Raw genomic sequence first — 23,378 nt, forward strand, 5'->3', positions numbered from 1 at the left:
CAGTGAGGTACATTATGATGGATGGGGGCAGTTAGGCACATTATCATGGGGTCAGTGAGGTACTTTATGATGGGGGCAGTGAGGTACATTATGATGGAGAGGGAGCAGTGAGGTACATTATGATGGATGGGGGCAGTGAGGTACATTTTGATGGATGAGGAGCAGTGAGGAACATTATGATTGGGGGCAGTGAGGTACATGTTGATGGATGGGGGCAGCGAGGTAAATTATGATTGATGGGGGCAGTGAGCTGCAGCATTACGGGGGCAGTGAGTTACATTATGATGGATGGGGGCAATGAGGTACATTATGATGGGGGGAGCAGTGAGGTACATTATGATGGATGGGGGCAGTGCGGTACATTATGATGGGGGCAGTGAGCTACATTATGATGGATGGGGGCAGTGAGGTACATTATGATGGGGGAGCAGTGAGGTACATTATGATGGGGGAGCAGTGAGGTACATTATGATTGGGGCCAGTGAGGTACATGTTGATGGATGGGGGCAGCGAGGTACATTATGATGGGGGAGCAGTGAGATACATTATGATGTGGGGAGCAGTGAGGTACATTATGATGGATGGGGGCAGTGAGTTACATTATGATGGATGGGGGCTGAGGTACATTATGATGGGGGGCAGTGAGGTACATTTTGACTGATGGGGATCAGCAGGTTTTGAATTCACTTGCGACCACAACAGGGAATTTTCTTGACCTCGCGCACACTGAGTCTCACTGCGGACGCTCTCAACAAGCCCACAAGTTTGGGCATGCGCGGAGACACTGAGAGAGAGAGAGAGACGTGCCTTCTGAGCATGCGCAGTGAGGCTGGGCCGTGCGGGTTGAGCACGCGCACTGAGGCAACTCTGCGCAAAGTGAGCATGCGCAGTGAGTGGTTAAGTGGGAGCGGAAGTGAAGCTGGAGAAGCAGAAAAGAGAAAGCAGCAAATCAGCGTGAAAGATGCGAAAAAGCTGCCGGAGAGGCTGCTGAAGGTGAGTGCACTCTAGCCTCTGTCCCTCGAAAAAAAGTGAAGTAATTTTTGCTTGTCTCCGAAGCCCTGCGTTTCCTGTTACCATGGAGATGCACTATCAGCGCGGAAAGGTCAATTGTAGTGTCAGGGTTCAAAATATCCCAGAAACTGGACAGCAATCACCCTGAGAGAGCCACACTGACCCTGAGAGAGAGCCACACTGACCCTGAGAGAGAGCCACACTGGCCCTGAGAGAGAGCCACACTGGACCTGAGAGAGAGCCACACTGGACCTGAGAGAGAGCCACACTGGCCCTGAGAGAGAGAGCCACACTGGCCCTGAGAGAGAGCCACACTGGCCCTGAGAGAGAGCCACACTGTCCCTGCGAGAGAGCCACACTGGCCCTGAGAGAGAGCCACACTGGCCCTGAGAGAGAGCCACACTGGCCCTGAGAGAGTGCCACACTGGCCCTGAGAGAGAGCCACACTGGCCCTGAGAGAGAGCCACACTGGCCCTGAGAGAGAGCCACACTGGCCCTGAGAGAGAGCCACACTGGCCCTGAGAGAGAGCCACACTGGCCCTGAGAGAGAGCCACACTGGCCCTGAGAGAGAGCCACACTGGCCCTGAGAGAGAGCCACACTGGCCCTGAGAGAGAGCCACACTGGCCCTGAGAGAGAGCCACACTGGCCCTGAGAGAGAGCCACACTGGCCCTGAGAGAGAGCCACACTGGCCCTGAGAGAGAGCCACACTGGCCCTGAGAGAGAGCCACACTGGCCCTGAGAGAGAGCCACACTGGCCCTGAGAGAGAGCCACACTGGCCCTGAGAGAGAGCCACACTGGCCCTGAGAGAGAGCCACACTGGCCCTGAGAGAGAGCCACACTGGCCCTGAGAGAGAGCCACACTGGCCCTGAGAGAGAGCCACACTGGCCCTGAGAGAGAGCCACACTGGCCCTGAGAGAGAGCCACACTGGCCCTGAGAGAGAGCCACACTGGCCCTGAGAGAGAGCCACACTGGCCCTGAGAGAGAGCCACACTGGCCCTGAGAGAGAGCCACACTGGCCCTGAGAGAGAGCCACACTGGCCCTGAGAGAGAGCCACACTGGCCCTGAGAGAGAGCCACACTGGCCCTGAGAGAGAGCCACACTGGCCCTGAGAGAGAGCCACACTGGCCCTGAGAGAGAGCCACACTGGCCCTGAGAGAGAGCCACACTGGCCCTGAGAGAGAGCCACACTGGCCCTGAGAGAGAGCCACACTGGCCCTGAGAGAGAGCCACACTGGCCCTGAGAGAGAGCCACACTGGCCCTGAGAGAGAGCCACACTGGCCCTGAGAGAGAGCCACACTGGCCCTGAGAGAGAGCCACACTGGCCCTGAGAGAGAGCCACACTGGCCCTGAGAGAGAGCCACACTGGCCCTGAGAGAGAGCCACACTGGCCCTGAGAGAGAGCCACACTGGCCCTGAGAGAGAGCCACACTGGCCCTGAGAGAGAGCCACACTGGCCCTGAGAGAGAGCCACACTGGCCCTGAGAGAGAGCCACACTGGCCCTGAGAGAGAGCCACACTGGCCCTGAGAGAGAGCCACACTGGCCCTGAGAGAGAGCCACACTGGCCCTGAGAGAGAGCCACACTGGCCCTGAGAGAGAGCCACACTGGCCCTGTGAGAGAGCCACACTGGCCCTGAGAGAGAGCCACACTGGCCCTGAGAGAGAGCCACACTGGCCCTGAGAGAGAGCCACACTGGCCCTGAGAGAGAGCCACACTGGCCCTGAGAGAGAGCCACACTGGCCCTGAGAGAGAGCCACACTGGCCCTGAGAGAGAGCCACACTGGCCCTGAGAGAGAGCCACACTGGCCCTGAGAGAGAGCCACACTGGCCCTGAGAGAGAGCCACACTGGCCCTGAGAGAGAGCCACACTGGCCCTGAGAGAGAGCCACACTGGCCCTGAGAGAGAGCCACACTGGCCCTGAGAGAGAGCCACACTGGCCCTGAGAGAGAGCCACACTGGCCCTGAGAGAGAGCCACACTGGCCCTGAGAGAGCCACACTGACCCCGAGAGAGCCACACTGACCCCGAGAGAGACCCACACTGACCCCGAGAGAGAGCCAAACTGACCCTGAGAGAGACACACTGACCCTGAGAGAGAGAGAGAGCGAGAGAGCCACACTGACCCTGAGAGAGAGAGAGAGAGAGAGCCACACTGGCCCTGAGAGAGAGCCACACTGGCCCTGAGAGAGAGCCACACTGGCCCTGAGAGAGAGCCACACTGGCCCTGAGAGAGAGCCACACTGGCCCTGAGAGAGAGCCACACTGGCCCTGAGAGAGAGCCACACTGGACCTGAGAGAGAGCCACACTGGACCTGAGAGAGAGCCACACTGGCCCTGAGAGAGAGAGCCACACTGGCCCTGAGAGAGAGCCACACTGGCCCTGAGAGAGAGCCACACTGTCCCTGAGAGAGAGCCACACTGGCCCTGAGAGAGAGCCACACTGGCCCTGAGAGAGAGCCACACTGGCCCTGAGAGAGTGCACACTGGCCCTGAGAGAGAGCCACACTGGCCCTGAGAGAGAGCCACACTGGCCCTGAGAGAGAGCCACACTGGCCCTGAGAGAGAGCCACACTGGCCCTGAGAGAGAGCCACACTGGCCCTGAGAGAGAGCCACACTGGCCCTGAGAGAGAGCCACACTGGCCCTGAGAGAGAGCCACACTGGCCCTGAGAGAGAGCCACACTGGCCCTGAGAGAGAGCCAAACTGGCCCTGAGAGAGAGCCACACTGGCCCTGAGAGAGAGCCACACTGGCCCTGAGAGAGAGCCACACTGGCCCTGAGAGAGAGCCACACTGGCCCTGAGAGAGAGCCACACTGGCCCTGAGAGAGAGCCACACTGGCCCTGAGAGAGAGCCACACTGGCCCTGAGAGAGAGCCACACTGACCCTGAGAGAGGGCCACACTGACCCTGAGAGAGAGCCACACTGACCCTGAGAGAGAGCCAAACTGACCCTGAGAGAGCCACACTGACCCTGAGAGAGAGCCACACTGACCCTGAGAGAGAGCCACACTGACCCTGAGAGAGAGCCACACTGGCCCTGAGAGAGAGCCACACTGGCCCTGAGAGAGAGCCACACTGGCCCTGAGAGAGAGCCACACTGGCCCTGAGAGAGAGCCACACTGGCCCTGAGAGAGAGCCACACTGGCCCTGAGAGAGAGCCACACTGGCCCTGAGAGAGAGCCACACTGGCCCTGAGAGAGAGCCACACTGGCCCTGAGAGAGAGCCACACTGGCCCTGAGAGAGAGCCACACTGGCCCTGAGAGAGAGCCACACTGGCCCTGAGAGAGAGCCACACTGGCCCTGAGAGAGAGCCACACTGGCCCTGAGAGAGAGCCACACTGGCCCTGAGAGAGAGCCACACTGGCCCTGAGAGAGAGCCACACTGGCCCTGAGAGAGAGCCACACTGGCCCTGAGAGAGAGCCACACTGGCCCTGAGAGAGAGCCACACTGGCCCTGAGAGAGAGCCACACTGGCCCTGAGAGAGAGCCACACTGGCCCTGAGAGAGAGCCACACTGGCCCTGAGAGAGAGCCACACTGGCCCTGAGAGAGAGCCACACTGTCCCTGAGAGAGAGCCACACTGTCCCTGAGAGAGAGCCACACTGGCCCTGAGAGAGAGCCACACTGGCCCTGAGAGAGAGCCACACTGGCCCTGATAGAGAGCCACACTGGCCCTGAGAGAGAGCCACACTGGCCCTGAGAGAGAGCCACACTGTCCCTGAGAGAGAGCCACACTGTCCCTGAGACAGAGCCACACTGACCGTGAGAGAGAGCCACACTGACCGTGAGAGAGAGCCACACTGACCGTGAGAGAGAGCCACACTGACCGTGAGAGAGAGCCACACTGACCGTGAGAGAGAGCCACACTGGCCCTGAGAGAGAGCCACACTGGCCCTGAGCGAGAGCCACACTGGCCCTGAGAGAGAGCCACACTGGCCCTGAGAGAGAGCCACACTGGCCCTGAGCGAGAGCCACACTGGCCCTGAGAGAGAGCCACACTGGCCCTGAGAGAGAGCCACACTGGCCCTGAGAGAGAGCCACACTGGCCCTGAGAGAGAGCCACACTGGCCCTGAGAGAGAGCCACACTGGCCCTGAGAGAGAGCCACACTGGCCCTGAGAGAGAGCCACACTGACCCTGAGAGAGAGCCACACTGGCCCTGAGAGAGAGCCACACTGGCCCTGAGAGAGAGCCACACTGGCCCTGAGAGAGAGCCACACTGGCCCTGAGAGAGAGCCACACTGGCCCTGAGAGAGAGCCACACTGGCCCTGAGAGAGAGCAACACTGGCCCTGAGAGAGAGCCACACTGGCCCTGAGAGAGAGCCACACTGACCCCGAGAGAGCCACACTGACCCCGAGAGAGCCACACTGACCCCGAGAGAGCCACACTGACCCCGAGAGAGCCACACTGACCCCGAGAGAGCCACACTGACCCCGAGAGAGACCCACACTGACCCCGAGAGAGAGCCAAACTGACCCTGAGAGAGACACACTGACCCTGAGAGAGAGAGAGAGCGAGAGAGCCACACTGACCCTGAGAGAGAGAGAGAGAGAGAGCCACACTGGCCCTGAGAGAGAGCCACACTGGCCCTGAGAGAGAGCCACACTGGCCCTGAGAGAGAGCCACACTGGCCCTGAGAGAGAGCCACACTGGACCTGAGAGAGAGCCACACTGGACCTGAGAGAGAGCCACACTGGCCCTGAGAGAGAGAGCCACACTGGCCCTGAGAGAGAGCCACACTGGCCCTGAGAGAGAGCCACACTGTCCCTGAGAGAGAGCCACACTGGCCCTGAGAGAGAGCCACACTGGCCCTGAGAGAGAGCCACACTGGCCCTGAGAGAGTGCCACACTGGCCCTGAGAGAGAGCCACACTGGCCCTGAGAGAGAGCCACACTGGCCCTGAGAGAGAGCCACACTGGCCCTGAGAGAGAGCCACACTGGCCCTGAGAGAGAGCCACACTGGCCCTGAGAGAGAGCCACACTGGCCCTGAGAGAGAGCCACACTGGCCCTGAGAGAGAGCCACACTGGCCCTGAGAGAGAGCCACACTGGCCCTGAGAGAGAGCCACACTGGCCCTGAGAGAGAGCCACACTGGCCCTGAGAGAGAGCCACACTGGCCCTGAGAGAGAGCCACACTGGCCCTGAGAGAGAGCCACACTGGCCCTGAGAGAGAGCCACACTGGCCCTGAGAGAGAGCCACACTGGCCCTGAGAGAGAGCCACACTGGCCCTGAGAGAGAGCCACACTGGCCCTGAGAGAGAGCCACACTGGCCCTGAGAGAGAGCCACACTGGCCCTGAGAGAGAGCCACACTGGCCCTGATAGAGAGCCACACTGGCCCTGAGAGAGAGCCACACTGGCCCTGAGAGAGAGCCACACTGTCCCTGAGAGAGAGCCACACTGTCCCTGAGACAGAGCCACACTGACCGTGAGAGAGAGCCACACTGACCGTGAGAGAGAGCCACACTGACCGTGAGAGAGAGCCACACTGACCGTGAGAGAGAGCCACACTGACCGTGAGAGTGAGCCACACTGGCCCTGAGAGAGAGCCACACTGGCCCTGAGCGAGAGCCACACTGGCCCTGAGAGAGAGCCACACTGGCCCTGAGAGAGAGCCACACTGGCCCTGAGCGAGAGCCACACTGGCCCTGAGAGAGAGCCACACTGGCCCTGAGAGAGAGCCACACTGGCCCTGAGAGAGAGCCACACTGGCCCTGAGAGAGAGCCACACTGGCCCTGAGAGAGAGCCACACTGGCCCTGAGAGAGAGCCACACTGACCCTGAGAGAGAGCCACACTGACCCTGAGAGAGAGCCACACTGGCCCTGAGAGAGAGCCACACTGGCCCTGAGAGAGAGCCACACTGGCCCTGAGAGAGAGCCACACTGGCCCTGAGAGAGAGCCACACTGGCCCTGAGAGAGAGCCACACTGGCCCTGAGAGAGAGCCACACTGGCCCTGAGAGAGAGCCTCACTGACCCTGAGAGAGAGCCACACTGGCCCTGAGAGAGAGCCACACTGGCCCTGAGAGAGAGCCACACTGGCCCTGAGAGAGAGCCACACTGGCCCTGAGAGAGAGCCACACTGGCCCTGAGAGAGAGCCACACTGGCCCTGAGAGAGAGCCACACTGACCCTGAGAGAACCACACTGACCCTGAGAGAGCCACACTGACCCTGAGAGAGAGCCACACTGACCCTGAGAGAGAGCCACACTGACCCTGAGAGAGGGCCACACTGACCCTGAGAGAGAGCCACACTGACCCTGAGAGAGAGCCAAACTGACCCTGAGAGAGCCACACTGACCCTGAGAGAGAGCCACACTGACCCTGAGAGAGAGCCACACTGACCCTGAGAGAGAGCCACACTGACCCTGAGAGAGAGCCACACTGACCCTGAGAGAGAGCCACACTGACCCTGAGAGAGAGCCACACTGACCCTGAGAGAGAGCCACACTGACCCTGAGAGAGAGCCACACTGGCCCTGAGAGAGAGCCACACTGACCCTGAGAGAGAGCCACACTGACCCTGAGAGAGAGCCACACTGACCCTGAGAGAGAGCCACACTGGCCCTGAGAGAGAGCCACACTGGCCCTGAGAGAGAGCCACACTGGCCCTGAGAGAGAGCCACACTGGCCCTGAGAGAGAGCCACACTGGCCCTGAGAGAGAGCCACACTGGCCCTGAGAGAGAGCCACACTGGCCCTGAGAGAGAGCCACACTGGCCCTGAGAGAGAGCCACACTGGCCCTGAGAGAGAGCCACACTGGCCCTGAGAGAGAGCCACACTGGCCCTGAGAGAGAGCCACACTGGCCCTGAGAGAGAGCCACACTGGCCCTGAGAGAGAGCCACACTGGCCCTGAGAGAGAGCCACACTGGCCCTGAGAGAGAGCCACACTGGCCCTGAGAGAGAGCCACACTGGCCCTGAGAGAGAGCCACACTGGCCCTGAGAGAGAGCCACACTGGCCCTGAGAGAGAGCCACACTGGCCCTGAGAGAGAGCCACACTGGCCCTGAGAGAGAGCCACACTGACCCTGAGAGAGAGCCACACTGTCCCTGAGAGAGAGCCACACTGTCCCTGAGAGAGAGCCACACTGTCCCTGAGAGAGAGCCACACTGACCCTGAGAGAGAGCCACACTGACCGTGAGAGAGAGCCACACTGACCGTGAGAGGGAGCCACACTGACCGTGAGAGGGAGCCACACTGACCCCGAGAGAGCCACACTGACCCCGAGAGAGCCACACTGACCCCGAGAGAGCCACACTGACCCCGAGAGAGCCACACTGACCCCGAGAGAGCCACACTGACCCCGAGAGAGCCACACTGACCCCGAGAGAGACCCACACTGACCCCGAGAGAGAGCCAAACTGACCCTGAGAGAGACACACTGACCCTGAGAGAGAGAGAGAGCGAGAGAGCCACACTGACCCTGAGAGAGAGAGAGAGAGAGAGCCACACTGGCCCTGAGAGAGAGCCACACTGGCCCTGAGAGAGAGCCACACTGGCCCTGAGAGAGAGCCACACTGGCCCTGAGAGAGAGCCACACTGGACCTGAGAGAGAGCCACACTGGACCTGAGAGAGAGCCACACTGGCCCTGAGAGAGAGAGCCACACTGGCCCTGAGAGAGAGCCACACTGGCCCTGAGAGAGAGCCACACTGTCCCTGAGAGAGAGCCACACTGGCCCTGAGAGAGAGCCACACTGGCCCTGAGAGAGAGCCACACTGGCCCTGAGAGAGTGCCACACTGGCCCTGAGAGTGAGCCACACTGGCCCTGAGAGAGAGCCACACTGGCCCTGAGAGAGAGCCACACTGGCCCTGAGAGAGAGCCACACTGGCCCTGAGAGAGAGCCACACTGGCCCTGAGAGAGAGCCACACTGGCCCTGAGAGAGAGCCACACTGGCCCTGAGAGAGAGCCACACTGGCCCTGAGAGAGAGCCACACTGGCCCTGAGAGAGAGCCAAACTGGCCCTGAGAGAGAGCCACACTGGCCCTGAGAGAGAGCCACACTGGCCCTGAGAGAGAGCCACACTGGCCCTGAGAGAGAGCCACACTGGCCCTGAGAGAGAGCCACACTGGCCCTGAGAGAGAGCCACACTGGCCCTGAGAGAGAGCCACACTGGCCCTGAGAGAGAGCCACACTGGCCCTGAGAGAGAGCCACACTGGCCCTGAGAGAGAGCCACACTGGCCCTGAGAGAGAGCCACACTGACCCTGAGAGAGGGCCACACTGACCCTGAGAGAGAGCCACACTGACCCTGAGAGAGAGCCAAACTGACCCTGAGAGAGCCACACTGACCCTGAGAGAGAGCCACACTGACCCTGAGAGAGAGCCACACTGACCCTGAGAGAGAGCCACACTGACCCTGAGAGAGAGCCACACTGACCCTGAGAGAGAGCCACACTGACCCTGAGAGAGAGCCACACTGACCCTGAGAGAGAGCCACACTGACCCTGAGAGAGAGCCACACTGGCCCTGAGAGAGAGCCACACTGACCCTGAGAGAGAGCCACACTGACCCTGAGAGAGAGCCACACTGGCCCTGAGAGAGAGCCACACTGGCCCTGAGAGAGAGCCACACTGGCCCTGAGAGAGAGCCACACTGGCCCTGAGAGAGAGCCACACTGGCCCTGAGAGAGAGCCACACTGGCCCTGAGAGAGAGCCACACTGGCCCTGAGAGAGAGCCACACTGGCCCTGAGAGAGAGCCACACTGGCCCTGAGAGAGAGCCACACTGGCCCTGAGAGAGAGCCACACTGGCCCTGAGAGAGAGCCACACTGGCCCTGAGAGAGAGCCACACTGGCCCTGAGAGAGAGCCACACTGGCCCTGAGAGAGAGCCACACTGGCCCTGAGAGAGAGCCACACTGGCCCTGAGAGAGAGCCACACTGGCCCTGAGAGAGAGCCACACTGGCCCTGAGAGAGAGCCACACTGGCCCTGAGAGAGAGCCACACTGGCCCTGAGAGAGAGCCACACTGGCCCTGAGAGAGAGCCACACTGGCCCTGAGAGAGAGCCACACTGGCCCTGATAGAGAGCCACACTGGCCCTGAGAGAGAGCCACACTGGCCCTGAGAGAGAGCCACACTGTCCCTGAGAGAGAGCCACACTGTCCCTGAGACAGAGCCACACTGACCGTGAGAGAGAGCCACACTGACCGTGAGAGAGAGCCACACTGACCGTGAGAGAGAGCCACACTGGCCCTGAGCGAGAGCCACACTGGCCCTGAGCGAGAGCCACACTGGCCCTGAGAGAGAGCCACACTGGCCCTGAGAGAGAGCCACACTGGCCCTGAGCGAGAGCCACACTGGCCCTGAGAGAGTGCCACACTGGCCCTGAGAGAGAGCCACACTGGCCCTGAGAGAGAGCCACACTGGCCCTGAGAGAGAGCCACACTGGCCCTGAGAGAGAGCCACACTGGCCCTGAGAGAGAGCCACACTGGCCCTGAGAGAGAGCCACACTGACCCTGAGAGAGAGCCACACTGGCCCTGAGAGAGAGCCACACTGGCCCTGAGAGAGAGCCACACTGGCCCTGAGAGAGAGCCACACTGGCCCTGAGAGAGAGCCACACTGGCCCTGAGAGAGAGCCACACTGGCCCTGAGAGAGAGCCACACTGGCCCTGAGAGAGAGCCACACTGGCCCTGAGAGAGAGCCACACTGGCCCTGAGAGAGAGCCACACTGGCCCTGAGAGAGAGCCACACTGGCCCTGAGAGAGAGCCACACTGGCCCCGAGAGAGCCACACTGACCCCGAGAGAGCCACACTGACCCCGAGAGAGCCACACTGACCCCGAGAGAGCCACACTGACCCCGAGAGAGCCACACTGACCCCGAGAGAGACCCACACTGACCCCGAGAGGGAGCCAAACTGACCCTGAGAGAGACACACTGACCCTGAGAGAGAGAGAGAGCGAGAGAGCCACACTGACCCTGAGAGAGAGAGAGAGAGAGAGCCACACTGGCCCTGAGAGAGAGCCACACTGGCCCTGAGAGAGAGCCACACTGGCCCTGAGAGAGAGCCACACTGGCCCTGAGAGAGAGCCACACTGGCCCTGAGAGAGAGCCACACTGGCCCTGAGAGAGAGCCACACTGGCCCTGAGAGAGAGCCACACTGGCCCTGAGAGAGAGCCACACTGACCCTGAGAGAGAGCCACACTGGCCCTGAGAGAGAGCCACACTGGCCCTGAGAGAGAGCCACACTGGCCCTGAGAGAGAGCCACACTGGCCCTGAGAGAGAGCCTCACTGACCCTGAGAGAGAGCCACACTGGCCCTGAGAGAGAGCCACACTGGCCCTGAGAGAGAGCCTCACTGACCCTGAGAGAGAGCCACACTGGCCCTGAGAGAGAGCCACACTGGCCCTGAGAGAGAGCCACACTGGCCCTGAGAGAGAGCCACACTGACCCTGAGAGAACCACACTGACCCTGAGAGAGAGCCACACTGACCCTGAGAGAGCCACACTGACCCTGAGAGAGAGCCACACTGACCCTGAGAGAGAGCCACACTGACCCTGAGAGAGGGCCACACTGACCCTGAGAGAGAGCCACACTGACCCTGAGAGAGAGCCACACTGACCCTGAGAGAGAGCCAAACTGACCCTGAGAGAGCCACACTGACCCTGAGAGAGAGCCACACTGACCCTGAGAGAGAGCCACACTTACCCTGAGAGAGAGCCACACTGACCCTGAGAGAGAGCCACACTGACCCTGAGAGAGAGCCACACTGACCCTGAGAGAGAGCCACACTGACCCTGAGAGAGAGCCACACTGGCCCTGAGAGAGAGCCACACTGACCCTGAGAGAGAGCCACACTGACCCTGAGAGAGAGCCACACTGGCCCTGAGAGAGAGCCACACTGGCCCTGAGAGAGAGCCACACTGGCCCTGAGAGAGAGCCACACTGGCCCTGAGAGAGAGCCACACTGGCCCTGAGAGAGAGCCACACTGGCCCTGAGAGAGAGCCACACTGGCCCTGAGAGAGAGCCACACTGGCCCTGAGAGAGAGCCACACTGGCCCTGAGAGAGAGCCACACTGGCCCTGAGAGAGAGCCACACTGGCCCTGAGAGAGAGCCACACTGGCCCTGAGAGAGAGCCACACTGGCCCTGAGAGAGAGCCACACTGGCCCTGAGAGAGAGCCACACTGGCCCTGAGAGAGAGCCACACTGGCCCTGAGAGAGAGCCACACTGGCCCTGAGAGAGAGCCACACTGGCCCTGAGAGAGAGCCACACTGGCCCTGAGAGAGAGCCACACTGGCCCTGAGAGAGAGCCACACTGGCCCTGAGAGAGAGCCACACTGACCCTGAGAGAGAGCCACACTGTCCCTGAGAGAGAGCCACACTGACCCTGAGAGAGAGCCACACTGACCGTGAGAGAGAGCCACACTGACCGTGAGAGGGAGCCACACTGACCCCGAGAGAGCCACACTGACCCCGGGAGAGCCACACTGACCCCGAGAGAGCCACACTGACCCCGAGAGAGCCACACTGACCCCGAGAGAGCCACACTGACCCCGAGAGAGCCACACTGACCCCGAGAGAGCCACACTGACCCCGAGAGAGACCCACACTGACCCCGAGAGAGAGCCAAACTGACCCTGAGAGAGACACACTGACCCTGAGAGAGAGAGAGCGAGAGAGCCACACTGACCCTGAGAGAGAGAGAGAGAGAGAGCCACACTGGCCCTGAGAGAGAGCCACACTGGCCCTGAGAGAGAGCCACACTGGCCCTGAGAGAGAGCCACACTGGCCCTGAGAGAGAGCCACACTGGCCCTGAGAGAGAGCCACACTGGCCCTGAGAGAGAGCCACACTGGCCCTGAGAGAGAGCCACACTGGCCCTGAGAGAGAGCCACACTGGCCCTGAGAGAGAGCCACACTGGCCCTGAGAGAGAGCCACACTGGCCCTGAGAGAGAGCCACACTGGCCCTGAGAGAGAGCCACACTGGCCCTGAGAGAGAGCCACACTGGACCTGAGAGAGAGCCACACTGGACCTGAGAGAGAGCCACACTGGCCCTGAGAGAGAGAGCCACACTGGCCCTGAGAGAGAGAGCCACACTGGCCCTGAGAGAGAGAGCCACACTGGCCCTGAGAGAGAGCCACACTGGCCCTGAGAGAGAGCCACACTGTCCCTGAGAGAGAGCCACACTGGCCCTGAGAGAGAGCCACACTGGCCCTGAGAGAGAGCCACACTGGCCCTGAGAGAGAGCCACACTGGCCCTGAGAGAGAGCCACACTGGCCCTGAGAGAGAGCCACACTGGCCCTGAGAGAGAGCCACACTGGCCCTGAGAGAGAGCCACACTGGCCCTGAGAGAGAGCCACACTGGCCCTGAGAGAGAGCCACACTGGCCCTGAGAGAGAGCCACACTGGCCCTGAGAGAGAGCCACACTGGCCCTGAGAGAGAGCCACACTGGCCCTGAGAGAGAGCCACACTGGCCCTGAGAGAGAGCCACACTGGCCCTGAGAGAGAGCCACACTGGCCCTGAGAGAGAGCCACACTGGCCCTGAGAGAGAGCCACACTGGCCCTGAGAGAGAGCCACACTGGCCCTGAGAGAGAGCCACACTGGCCCTGAGAGAGAGCCACACTGGCCCTGAGAGAGAGCCACACTGGCCCTGAGAGAGAGCCACACTGGCCCTGAGAGAGAGCCACACTGGCCCTGAGAGAGAGCCACACTGGCCCTGAGAGAGAGCCACACTGGCCCTGAGAGAGAGCCACACTGGCCCTGAGAGAGAGCCACACTGGCCCTGAGAGAGAGCCACACTGGCCCTGAGAGAGAGCCACACTGGCCCTGAGAGAGAGCCACACTGGCCCTGAGAGAGAGCCACACTGGCCCTGAGAGAGAGCCACACTGGCCCTGAGAGAGAGCCACACTGGCCCTGAGAGAGAGCCACACTGGCCCTGAGAGAGAGCCACACTGGCCCTGAGAGAGAGCCACACTGGCCCTGAGAGAGAGCCACACTGGCCCTGAGAGAGAGCCACACTGGCCCTGAGAGAGAGCCACACTGGCCCTGAGAGAGAGCCACACTGGCCCTGAGAGAGAGCCACACTGGCCCTGAGAGAGAGCCACACTGGCCCTGAGAGAGAGCCACACTGGCCCTGAGAGAGAGCCACACTGGCCCTGAGAGAGAGCCACACTGGCCCTGAGAGAGAGCCACACTGGCCCTGAGAGAGAGCCACACTGGCCCTGAGAGAGAGCCACACTGGCCCTGAGAGAGAGCCACACTGGCCCTGAGAGAGAGCCACACTGGCCCTGAGAGAGAGCCACACTGGCCCTGAGAGAGAGCCACACTGGCCCTGAGAGAGAGCCACACTGGCCCTGAGAGAGAGCCACACTGGCCCTGAGAGAGAGCCACACTGGCCCTGAGAGAGAGCCACACTGGCCCTGAGAGAGAGCCACACTGGCCCTGAGAGAGAGCCACACTGGCCCTGAGAGAGAGCCACACTGGCCCTGAGAGAGAGCCACACTGGCCCTGAGAGAGAGCCACACTGGCCCTGAGAGAGAGCCACACTGGCCCTGAGAGAGAGCCACACTGGCCCTGAGAGAGAGCCACACTGGCCCTGAGAGAGAGCCACACTGGCCCTGAGAGAGAGCCACACTGGCCCTGAGAGAGAGCCACACTGGCCCTGAGAGAGAGCCACACTGGCCCTGAGAGAGAGCCACACTGGCCCTGAGAGAGAGCCACACTGGCCCTGAGAGAGAGCCACACTGGCCCTGAGAGAGAGCCACACTGGCCCTGAGAGAGAGCCACACTGGCCCTGAGAGAGAGCCACACTGGCCCTGAGAGAGAGCCACACTGGCCCTGAGAGAGAGCCACACTGGCCCTGAGAGAGAGCCACACTGGCCCTGAGAGAGAGCCACACTGGCCCTGAGAGAGAGCCACACTGGCCCTGAGAGAGAGCCACACTGGCCCTGAGAGAGAGCCACACTGGCCCTGAGAGAGAGCCACACTGGCCCTGAGAGAGAGCCACACTGGCCCTGAGAGAGAGCCACACTGGCCCTGAGAGAGAGCCACACTGGCCCTGAGAGAGAGCCACACTGGCCCTGAGAGAGAGCCACACTGGCCCTGAGAGAGAGCCACACTGGCCCTGAGAGAGAGCCACACTGGCCCTGAGAGAGAGCCACACTGGCCCTGAGAGAGAGCCACACTGGCCCTGAGAGAGAGCCACACTGGCCCTGAGAGAGAGCCACACTGGCCCTGAGAGAGAGCCACACTGGCCCTGAGAGAGAGCCACACTGGCCCTGAGAGAGAGCCACACTGGCCCTGAGAGAGAGCCACACTGGCCCTGAGAGAGAGCCACACTGGCCCTGAGAGAGAGCCACACTGGCCCTGAGAGAGAGCCACACTGGCCCTGAGAGAGAGCCACACTGGCCCTGAGAGAGAGCCACACTGGCCCTGAGAGAGAGCCACACTGGCCCTGAGAGAGAGCCACACTGGCCCTGAGAGAGAGCCACACTGGCCCTGAGAGAGAGCCACACTGGCCCTGAGAGAGAGCCACACTGGCCCTGAGAGAGAGCCACACTGGCCCTGAGAGAGAGCCACACTGGCCCTGAGAGAGAGCCACACTGACCCTGAGAGAGAGCCACACTGACCCTGAGACAGAGCCACACTGACCCTGAGACAGAGCCACACTGTCCCTGAGACAGAGCCACACTGTCCCTGAGACAGAGCCACACTGACCGTGAGAGAGAGCCACACTGACCGTGAGAGAGAGCCACACTGACCGTGAGAGAGAGCCACACTGACCGTGAGAGAGAGCCACACTGACCGTGAGAGAGAGCCACACTGACCGTGAGAGAGAGCCACACTGACCGTGAGAGAGAGCCACACTGACCGTGAGAGAGAGCCACACTGACCGTGAGAGAGAGCCACACTGACCGTGAGACAGAGCCACACTGACCCTGAGAGAGAGCCACACTGACCCTGAGAGAGCCACACTGACCCTGAGAGAGAGCCACACTGACCCTGAGAGAGAGCCACACTGACCCTGAGAGAGAGCCACACTGACCCTGAGAGAGAGCCACACTGACCCTGAGAGAGAGCCACACTGACCCTGAGAGAGAGCCACACTGACCCTGAGAGAGAGCCACACTGACCCTGAGAGAGAGCCACACTGACCCTGAGAGAGAGCCACACTGACCCTGAGAGAGAGCCACACTGATCCTGAGAGAGAGCCACACTGGCCCTGAGAGAGAGCCACACTGGCCCTGAGAGAGATCCACACTGGCCCTGAGAGAGAGCCACACTGGCCCTGAGAGAGAGACACACTGGCCCTGAGAGAGAGCCACACTGACCCTGAGAGAGGGCCACACTGTCCCTGAGAGAGGGCCACACTGACCCTGAGAGAGGGCCACACTGACCGTGAGAGAGAGCCACACTGACCGTGAGAGGGAGCCACACTGACCGTGAGAGGGAGCCACACTGACCCTGAGAGAGACACACTGACCCTGAGAGAGGGAGAGAGAGAGAGAGCCACACTGACCCTGAGAGAGCGCCACACTGACCCTGAGAGAGAGCCACCCTGACCCTGAGAGAGAGCCACACTGGCCCTGAGAGAGAGCCACACTGGCCCTGAGAGAGAGCCACACTGGCCCTGAGAGAGAGCCACACTGGCCCTGAGAGAGAGCCACACTGGCCCTGAGAGAGAGCCACACTGACCCTGAGAGAGAGCCACACTGACCCTGAGAGAGAGCCACACTGTCCCTGAGAGAGAGCCACACTGACCGTGAGAGAGGGCCACACTGACCGTGAGAGAGAGCCACACTGACCGTGAGAGAGAGCCACACTGACCGTGAGAGGGAGCCACACTGACCCTGAGAGAGACACACTGACCCTGAGAGAGGGAGAGAGAGAGAGAGCCACACTGACCATGTCACTGACTCTGAGAGAGCGCCACATTGACCCCGAGAGAGAGCCGCACTGACCTTGTCACTGACACTGGGGGCGAGCCACACTGACCGTGTCCCTGACCCTGAGGGAGAGCCGCACTGACCGTGTCACTGACCCTGAGAGAGAGCCACACTGACCCTGAGAGAGAGCCACACTGACCCTGAGAGAACCACACTGACCCTGAGAGAACCACAATGACCCTGAGAGGACCACACTGACCCTGAGAGAGAGCCACACTGACCCTGAGAGAGAGCCACGCTGACCCTGAGGGAGAGCCACGCTGACCCTGAGGGAGAGCCAAACTGACCCTGAGAGAGACACACTGACCCTGAGAGATAGAGAGACACACACTGACCCTGAGAAACAGAGCCACAATGACCATGTCACTGACTCTGAGAGAGCGCCACATTGACCTTGTCACTGACCCTGAGGGAGAGCAACACTGACCGTGTCCCTGACCCTGAGGGAGAGCCACATTGACCGTGTCCCTAACCCTGAGGGAGAGCCACACTGACCGGGTCACTGATCCTGAGAGAGAGCCACACTGACCCTGAGAGAGAGCCACACTGACCGCGTCACTGACCCTGAGAGCGAGCTACGCTTACCGCGTCACTGACCCTGAGAGGCGAGCCACACTGACTGCGTTACTGACCCTGAGGGAGAGCCACACTGACCGCGTCACTGATCCCGAGGGAGAGCCGCACTGACCCCGAGGGAGAGCCGCACTGACCCCGAGAGAGAGCCGCACTGACCTCGAAAGAGAGAGCCGCACTGACCTCGAAAGAGAGAGCCACACTGACCTCGAAAGAGAGAGCCACACTGACCTCGAAAGAGAGAGCTGCACTGGCCCCGAGAGAGAGCCACACTGGCCCCGAGAGAGAGCCGGGCAGGGCAGTGTAATGTACAACTTGCATGGGACTTTTCATCGTGTTCAAGGGGGAATTTATTTTCTGTGGTTCAGAGCATACCTTGCTGACTGAGTAACACTCACTATCACAATTATAGTTACAGTAGAAGTCTAAACACTAGAAATCCTACAACACCTGGTCACAGAATTCAGGTATTTGTTTTTGAAGTTATTTTGATTTTTGTTTATATGTATGTCATGTTGGAGAATTCAATATCCCTCACCGTGTAGAACATTTGAACATTTACAGCACTGAAAGAGGCTCTTTGGCTGATTTGTGAGAGTGCGGGTGGAGTAATGCCCCCCCCCCCGCCTCCTCGCTCCTCTTTCGAGCAGTCACTTTAAACCTCTGCCTCCAATTCTTTGCCCTCTCTGTCAATGTAAATAGGTCCTTGTCAACTCAGCTTTGTACGTCTCAATCAAGTCTCCCTGGCTGCCTCTGCCAAAGAGGACAGCTGCAGCCTGTCCATTCCTTCTCATGGCTCCAAGTTTACAATCCTGACAATTCTCCTCCGTACTCTGTCCAATGCAGCAAGTCCGAATATCAGTTCAAAATTTCCATAACTAGGAGCAGGAGCAGGCCATCTGGCCCTTTGAGCCTTCTCCGCCATTCAATAAGATCATGGCTGATCTGTTCGTGGAATCAGCTTCTCTTACCCGCCCGCTCACCATGACCGTTAATCCCTTTACTGTTCAAAAATGTATCTATCCTTGCCTTAAATACATTCAATGAGGTAGCCTCAAGTGCTTCACTGGGCAGGGAATTCCACAGATTCACAACCCTTTGTGCGAAGAAGTTCCCCCTCAACTCAGTCCTAAATCTGCTTCCCCTTATTTTGAGGCTATGCCCCCTAGTTCTAGTTTCACCCGGCAATGGAAACAAGTTCCCTGCTTCTATCTTATCTATTCCCTTCATAATCTTATATGTTTCTATAAGATCTCCCCTCATTCTTCTGAATTCCAATGAGTATAGCCCCAGTCCATACAGTCTCTACTCATAAGCCAACCCTCTCAACTCCGGAATCAACCTAGTGAATCTCCTCTCAACCCCCTCCAGTGCCAGTATATCCTGTCTCAAGTAAGGAGATCAAAACTGTACACAGTACTCCAGGTGTGGCCTCACCAGCACCTTACGCAGCTACAATATAACCTCGCTGTTTTTAAACTCCATCCCTCTAGCAATAAACAACAAAATTCCATTTGCCTACTTAACCACCTGTTGCATCTGCAAACCATCTCCTTGAGATTCCTGCACAAGGACACCCAGGTCCCTATGCACAGCAGCATGCTGCAATTTTTCACCATTTAAATAATAGTCCATTTTGTTGTTATTGCTACCAAAACGGATAACCTCACATTTACCAACGTTGTACTCCATCTGCCAGACCGTCGCCCACTCACTTAGACTATCTATATCGCTTTGCAGACTATCTGCGTCCTCTGCGCACTTTGCTCTGCCAGTCATCTTGGGGTCATCTGCGAATTTTAACACATTACACTTGGTCCCCAACTCCAAATCATCTTATGTAAATCGTAAACAATTGCTGTCCCAACATTGATCCCTGAGGCACACCACTAGTCACTGATCGCCAACCAGAAAAACACCCATTTACCCCCACTCATTGTTTTTTGTTAGTTAAATTCATTTTGCCTTTGCAATGAGCATTTGATAATCTGCTTCAGGGAGGTGAATGGTTAAATCCCTCAACATCCTGAAGGTTACCCATGAGCAGAAACTGAACTGGACTAGCCAGATAAAAACTCTAGTTACCAGCGCAGGTTAAAAGGCTGGGAATCCTGTGGAGAGTAACTCGCCTCCAGACTCCCCAAATCCTGTCCACCATCTACAAAACACAAATCAGGAGTGTGATGGAATACTCTCCACTTGCCTGGATAAGTGAGGCTCCAGCAACACTCCTGACACCATCTAGGACAAAGCAGCCCATTTGATTGTTACCCCTTTCACAAATGATGGTGATGGTATAGAACTGTGGTCTGGAGTTCAGCCAGGGGTGAAATATCATTGTGTTCCGCCTTGACCACCCTCAGGCTGTTGCCCAGGAGAGGGTGGAGGTCAGTCACCAGGGAATAAAGTTGATGTTGGGGATTGAAGACTAGCTTCAATCTGGTCAACATTTGGAGGAAATTTCTGTTCCTCCAGAACTCGATGCCAGATACGTCAGTAAGTGGCTTGAAGGGAAATGTGGAAATGATGGCGTCCGTTTGCACATCCTCCTCTGGTCCTCTAAGAGTTGAGGATTGAGGGTCTCTGGGGTCCTGTCAAAGTTTGAGTTGCGTTTGTGACAAAATGGGATTAGTGTTCCTTTAGTGGTAGATATTGTTGGTGCAAACTCAATGAGCCAAAGGGCCTTTTCTGCAGTATATGTCTCTATAAAATCTCTCCTTCATGCCCTGTTTTGCTCCTACCTCTCTCTCTACATCTCTCTCCCCGCAAATAGAAGCCAGAAACTTATGTAGGTGCAGATTCAGTGGCAGGTTCCCTTTCCTGAAGAAAATCAGCGAAGCAGTTGTATTTTTACGACAATCCACCAGTTTGATGGTCACTGTTTATTTTCACGGTGTTGACCCCACAGATGTTGGGACTCAATCCGTTCAATTTTTTTGATGTTTCAATGGGTTCCTTCATACTCCCTTTCTGTTCCTGTTTTGACTGCATTGCTCAGGGTATCAGATCGGCAGGATTTGCATTCGGGAGCTCTGACGTCACATCAGGATCCAAAGTGGGAGGTCGATCGGCTTCTCGTGAGCTGAACATCGTCGGCTTTTGAACATGGATGGCGGAAACACCATTCACAGTGGGGAGAAACCATACAAGTGTTCGGTGTGCGGACGAGGCTTCAGCCAATCGTCTGCCCTGTCAAGGCACGAACACAACCACTCCAAGGAGAAGCGGTTTAGGTGCACGGACTGTGGGAAGGGATTCAGTTACCCGTCTGTGCTGGAGATTCACCGGCGCATTCACACCGGTGAGAGGCCGTTTGCCTGCTCCGAGTGCGGGAAGGAATTCACTCAGTCGTCCACCTTGCTGATACACCGGCGGGTTCACACTGGGGAGAGACCGTTCACCTGCCCCGAGTGTGGGAAGGGCTTCACCGGGACATCGGACCTGCGGGCGCACCAGCGAGTTCACACCGGGGAGAGACCGTTCACCTGCTCCGAGTGCGGCAAGGGCTTCACGCAGTTCGCCAACCTGCTGACCCACCAGCGGGTTCACAGCGGGGAGAGACCGTTCACCTGCTCCGAGTGCGGGAAGGCTTTCACGGTGCACTCCCACCTACTGGACCACCGGCGGGTTCACACCGGGGAGAGACCCTTCATCTGCTCCGAGTGCGGCAAAGGGTTCGTCAACTCATCTCACCGCCTCAGGCACCAGCGCATTCACACCGGCGAGAGGCCTTTTACCTGCTCCGAGTGCGGCAAAGGATTCACTCGGTCATCCTACCTGCTCAGTCACCAGCAAGCTCACCATTCACCACAGCAATTGGATTGCACTGTTAGTCACACCCAGGACTGAACCCGGCTCAGGCTCTGCTAACGTTAATAAACTCCAGCCCTCAGCCCAGTCCTCTATGTTAATACTCTGGGTGAAACACAAATAAATTAGCTTCATGTTAAACACCCACACAGAAATTTGGAGCAGAAGTAGGCAAATGCAGCCCTTTGAGCCTGCTCCGCCATTTAATCAGATCATGGCTGATCTCTCCCTGCTCTCAAATCCACCTCCCCACCTGTTCCCCATATCCCTTTCACCCATTTTTAAAATCAGGAATATATCAACTCATTCTTAAAACAATTTACACCTACGTAGTGGGACAAATGTTTTTTTTCTAATATCTTTGAAACATGTTGTGTTTGGTTTGCTCTTTCACCTCCCAGATCCCAGCCTATCTTTGCCAGAAAATCATGCTTGATTCCGTCCACTCAGATTTTTATCCCTGAAACGGCCCCAAAGCTTGTCTTCTCAAAGTCCCAATGACAAGCTGTGTCACTCCTGCCAGCTCCTTCTCGAGCTGTCTGCAGCCTTTAACACTGGTTAATCAAACCATCCGCGTCCCAACAGCTTGTTGGTTTGAACATGGAATTTTTAAAAGTGCCGTTTACAGTGGAGAAAAACCGTACACGTGTTGTGTGTGTAGATGAAGCTTCAGCCAATTATTACTCAGCTATTAGCTCAAACACTCTCCGAGCATTCCAATTCAGTGAGAGAAACAAGAACAGCAATCAACTCTTTAATTCGTTCAACAATCTCTCTCTTTATTTACACTTTAGGTACCAGCGCAAACTTAAAAAGCTGCAACACTAACTCTTTTACTGAAGTTAAACTTTAACTGAACACTGATGATAGGGCAGTGGATGTTGTCCACATGGATTTCAGTAAGGCCTTTGACAAGGTCCCTCATGACATACTAGTACAGAAGGTGAAGTCGCACGGGATCAGAGGTGAGCTGGCAAGATGAGTACAGAACTGGCTTGGTCAAAGAAGACCGAGGGTAGCAGTGGAAGAGTGCGTTTCTGAATGGAGGGCTGTGACAAGTGGCGTTCCTCAGGGATGAGTGCTTGGACTTTTGCTGTTTGTAATACATATAAATGATTTGGAGGAAAATGTGACTGGTTTGATTCGTAAGTTTGCAAAGGTTGGTTGATTTGCGGATAGTGATGAGGACCATCAGAGGGACATAGATCAGTTGGAGACTTGGGTGGAGAGATGGCAGATGAAGTTTAATCCGGACAAATGTGAGGTAATGCATTTTGGAAGGTCTAATACAGAGAGGAAATGTACAGTAAATGTCAGAACCCTTAAAAGTATTGATAGGCAGAGGGATCTGGGTGTACAGGTACACTGGTCATTGAAAGTAGGTGGAGAAGATAGTCAAGAAGGCATATGGCATGCTTGCCTTCATTAGCCGTGGCATTCAGTTTAAAAATTGGCAAGTCATGTTGCAGCTTTATAGAACCTTAGTTAGGCCGCACTTGGAATATAATGTTCAATTCTGGTTGCCACACTACCAGATGGATGTGGAGGCTTTGGAGAGGATACAGAAAAGATTTACCAGGATGTTGACTGGTATGGAGGACATTAGCTATGAGGAGAGGTTGGAGAAACTTGGTTTGTTCTCACTGGAACAATGGAGTTTGAGGGGCAACCTGATACAAGTCTACAAGATTATGAGGGGCATGGACAGAGTTGGTAGTCAGAAGCTACTTCGCAGGGTGGAAGTCAATTACTAGGGGGCATTGGTTTAAGGTGCGAGGGCAAGGTTTAAAAGAGATGTACAAGGCACTTTTTTTTTTACACAGAGGGTGGTGGATGCCTGGACCTCGCTGCTGGGGGAGGTAGAAGAAGCAGATACGATAATGACTTTTAAGGGGAGTCTTGACAAGTACATGAATAGGATGGGAATAGAGGGATATGGTCCCCAGAAGGGTAGGGGGTTTTAGTTCAGTCAGGCAGCATGGTTGGTGCAGGCTAGGAGGGCCGAAGAGCTTGTTCCTGGGCTGTAATTTTCTTTGTTCTACCAACTTTAATTATTTAACTGAAAATAGATAC

The 23,378-nt window shown here is 58.0% G+C and overlaps 2 protein-coding genes across 3 annotated transcripts in view; both read left to right on the forward strand.

Moving 5' to 3' along the window:
- Positions 1-877: 877 nt before the first annotated feature.
- LOC144510461 (uncharacterized) lies at positions 878-22,429 on the forward strand. Of its 2 annotated transcripts, XM_078239903.1 has the most exons (3): positions 883-993; positions 17,908-17,962; positions 20,494-22,429. In XM_078239903.1, the coding sequence occupies exon 3, from the start codon at positions 20,601-20,603 to the stop codon at positions 21,342-21,344; it is 744 nt and encodes a 247-aa protein (XP_078096029.1). In that variant the 5' UTR covers positions 883-993; positions 17,908-17,962; positions 20,494-20,600; the 3' UTR covers positions 21,345-22,429. The 2 variants fall into 2 exon arrangements, with proteins under 2 accessions (XP_078096027.1, XP_078096029.1); XM_078239901.1 differs by lacking the exon at positions 17,908-17,962 and having other exon boundaries at positions 878-993.
- The window catches only part of aldh3b1 (aldehyde dehydrogenase 3 family, member B1), an 87,577-nt gene continuing 82,105 nt past the window's right edge, over positions 17,907-23,378 (forward strand). Inside the window, exon 1 of the mRNA XM_078239900.1 lies at positions 17,907-17,962. The gene's annotated coding sequence lies outside the window, so the exon portion shown is untranslated. The remainder of the gene's footprint in view (positions 17,963-23,378) is intronic.

Source organism: Mustelus asterias, chromosome 23, assembly GCF_964213995.1.
Source record: "Mustelus asterias chromosome 23, sMusAst1.hap1.1, whole genome shotgun sequence".
NCBI lineage: Eukaryota > Metazoa > Chordata > Chondrichthyes > Carcharhiniformes > Triakidae > Mustelus > Mustelus asterias.